The sequence below is a fragment of the Haliaeetus leucocephalus genome, unplaced genomic scaffold, assembly GCF_000737465.1.
Source record: "Haliaeetus leucocephalus isolate CR32 unplaced genomic scaffold, Haliaeetus_leucocephalus-4.0 Scaffold506, whole genome shotgun sequence".
Lineage (NCBI taxonomy): Eukaryota > Metazoa > Chordata > Aves > Accipitriformes > Accipitridae > Haliaeetus > Haliaeetus leucocephalus.
Window position 1 is genome coordinate 8422223 of NW_010972942.1, and position 2209 is coordinate 8424431.

Below are 2209 nucleotides of genomic sequence, written 5' to 3' on the forward strand. Positions count from 1 at the left end.
GCGGCAGCGCCTCCTCCCAGGGCAGGCCGCCGGGGTCAGCGCGGGCTCCCACCCGCTTCCCGACCCCCCCGTCGGTCGCGCAGTTGCCCAAAAGCGAGGACTTTGCCCGGCTGAAGTAAGAGCTACCGCCGTGCCGCTGCTAACGGCCTGCCAGGGCCCCGCCTGGGGCTGTGAAATCGCCGGCCTCTTGGGAGAGCCGGAGAGCGGCAGCACCCCCGGGGCGCCCGCGCCTCCGCTCGGGTTGCCTCACGGCTGGTGGAAATGCGCAGACTGCCCAGGATTTTAGCGGGGAAAGTTCACCGGTAACGTCGTCAGCAGCGTAAAGGACTGACGGGGGGTGTGTGCACCTGGGGAAAAAAAGCTGCGCTCTCTGGTTGAGCAGGTGCAAGACGCCCTGTGGAAACCGCAGGAAGATCTGCGGTCTGGAACGTATCTCAGAGCAACTTTTTCTCCACGTTCCCGAGTGCTTTTTGCCCCTGCTTTGCCTAGCTACTTACACTGACAGCTTGCTGTCAATGGGTCATGCCCATGAGACCATTCCTGGCCACCGGCAATTCTGAAGCAGCTGGCAGCAGTGCAGACTGCTCAGCCCAGTGGCGAGAAACATTTGAGAGGCAAAGAACACATCTGATGCAAAGCCCGTTGCTTAAGCACTACAGTCAGTCCATCAATACCACCCAAATCCCTTCAGCTCCAAGGCTTACGCACCCCTTCTGCCCTCAGCAGCCGCCTTACAGACAGAGGTTTTGCTTTTTGATCGTGCTCAAGCTGCCATCCTACCAAACTGCTACAGAATGAGATAACAGAACTGCTGCAGAGTCGCCTAGCTTTTTCAAAAACTCATTTGCAGCAAAACATTATGTTATCATTAATCACTCACAAGTCTACTACTTGAAAGTTTGAGAACTTAATTTGCTTGAGATTGCTGGAACTTGTTTTACTCCCCCTCTTACCAGGGAACAGCATCCTTCCTGTAGCTAAGCCACACACTGGGGCAGCAAATTATATATATTTTTTTTATTTCAAGTGTACAGGAGACACTAGAAAGTTCAAAAGAATAATAAGCATAAGTCTGAGATAATTTGCATTACCTACTCTCAAACTGCTTGGTAAAGAAAAACACTGTGAAACTATTCCTATGAAATGATGGATTAGCATTAATACAGGGAGAAATTTAGGTTTTAACCTGCTGTTCCGTACAAACATTTTTTTTGTCAAATTCAATGGCTGATCACCAGCTTTGACTTCTTTTCTTAATCAACAGACCCCTCTAGGAAATCTGTACAGTTTCTTAGGTCTCGTAAAAAATCTTACGGTTAAGTTTTCATGTTCCTTCTGTAACTGAGCCGGAGTACTACAGAGCTGAGCAGCAGAAGTTGACTTACAGGGCAAGAGCTCCACCGTCAGGCCATTTGCCCAGACCACACAGCAGCAGCCATGTCCTTTGTATTTGAGCAAGCCTGTTTACTCGATCAAAATACAGGTCACGGCTGTGGCCCATGCCCCCCCCGCCCCATCCCAGCTACCTGGGCAAGGGACAGCTTTGCTCAGCTTCAGTCCTGCCTGGATATGCTGCAGCTACAGCCAGCTGTAAAGTGACATTACCTGGCTGTCCCTGTGAAAGCCCCAGCCCAGGGGGAACCGGGGCTCCTGACCCCCTGCCATTCAGCACCAGTTTCCCTTGGATGGAGAAGACAGCCCTCCTTGACTGCCAGCTAAGAGCCAAACGCAGGACATTTTAGAAAGGCCAGAACGTATTTATTGACAAATAGGTGTGGGAATAGAGCACCGGGCAGGAGGCCGTCAGCGACAGTCCCTTCCTGCGCCTTGGCGGGCATCCCCAGCCCTGTGCTGCACGAAGCCCCTCTGTCCCTCACGCCTTCTTTCTCTTGCCGCCACCACTGCCGGTGCCGCTGCCCACAGGCCGCTGCTGCTGCTGTTGTCGCCGGGCTCCGCTCTTCTTGGCGCTGCGGCCAGCGCGCTGCTGCCGGCGGCCACGCTTCCCCCGCTGCGACTGCTTCTTGCCCTTGGCGGCGGCGGCCTCGGCTTCCTCCTGGCGCAGCTGCTTGTTGACGGCCCGGGTGATGTCGAGGACCGGCCTCTTGCTGCCCATGTCCCGCAGCAGCTCCAGCTGCCGGCTGCGCTCGGCCGCCAGGTTGCCCAGCAGCGGCTCGAAGCGGCGCTTCCTGCCGCCGCTGCGGGACGGCGG

At 55.5% G+C, this 2209-nt stretch overlaps 1 protein-coding gene across 1 annotated transcript in view; it reads right to left on the reverse strand.

Moving 5' to 3' along the window:
- Positions 1–1755: 1755 nt before the first annotated feature.
- Positions 1756–2209, reverse strand: part of RRS1 (RRS1 ribosome biogenesis regulator homolog (S. cerevisiae)) — an 817-nt gene continuing 363 nt past the window's right edge. The window contains exon 2 of the mRNA XM_010575933.1: positions 1756–2195. Coding sequence (XP_010574235.1) covers positions 1874–2195 — 322 coding nt within the window. The 3' untranslated portion in view covers positions 1756–1873. The remainder of the gene's footprint in view (positions 2196–2209) is intronic.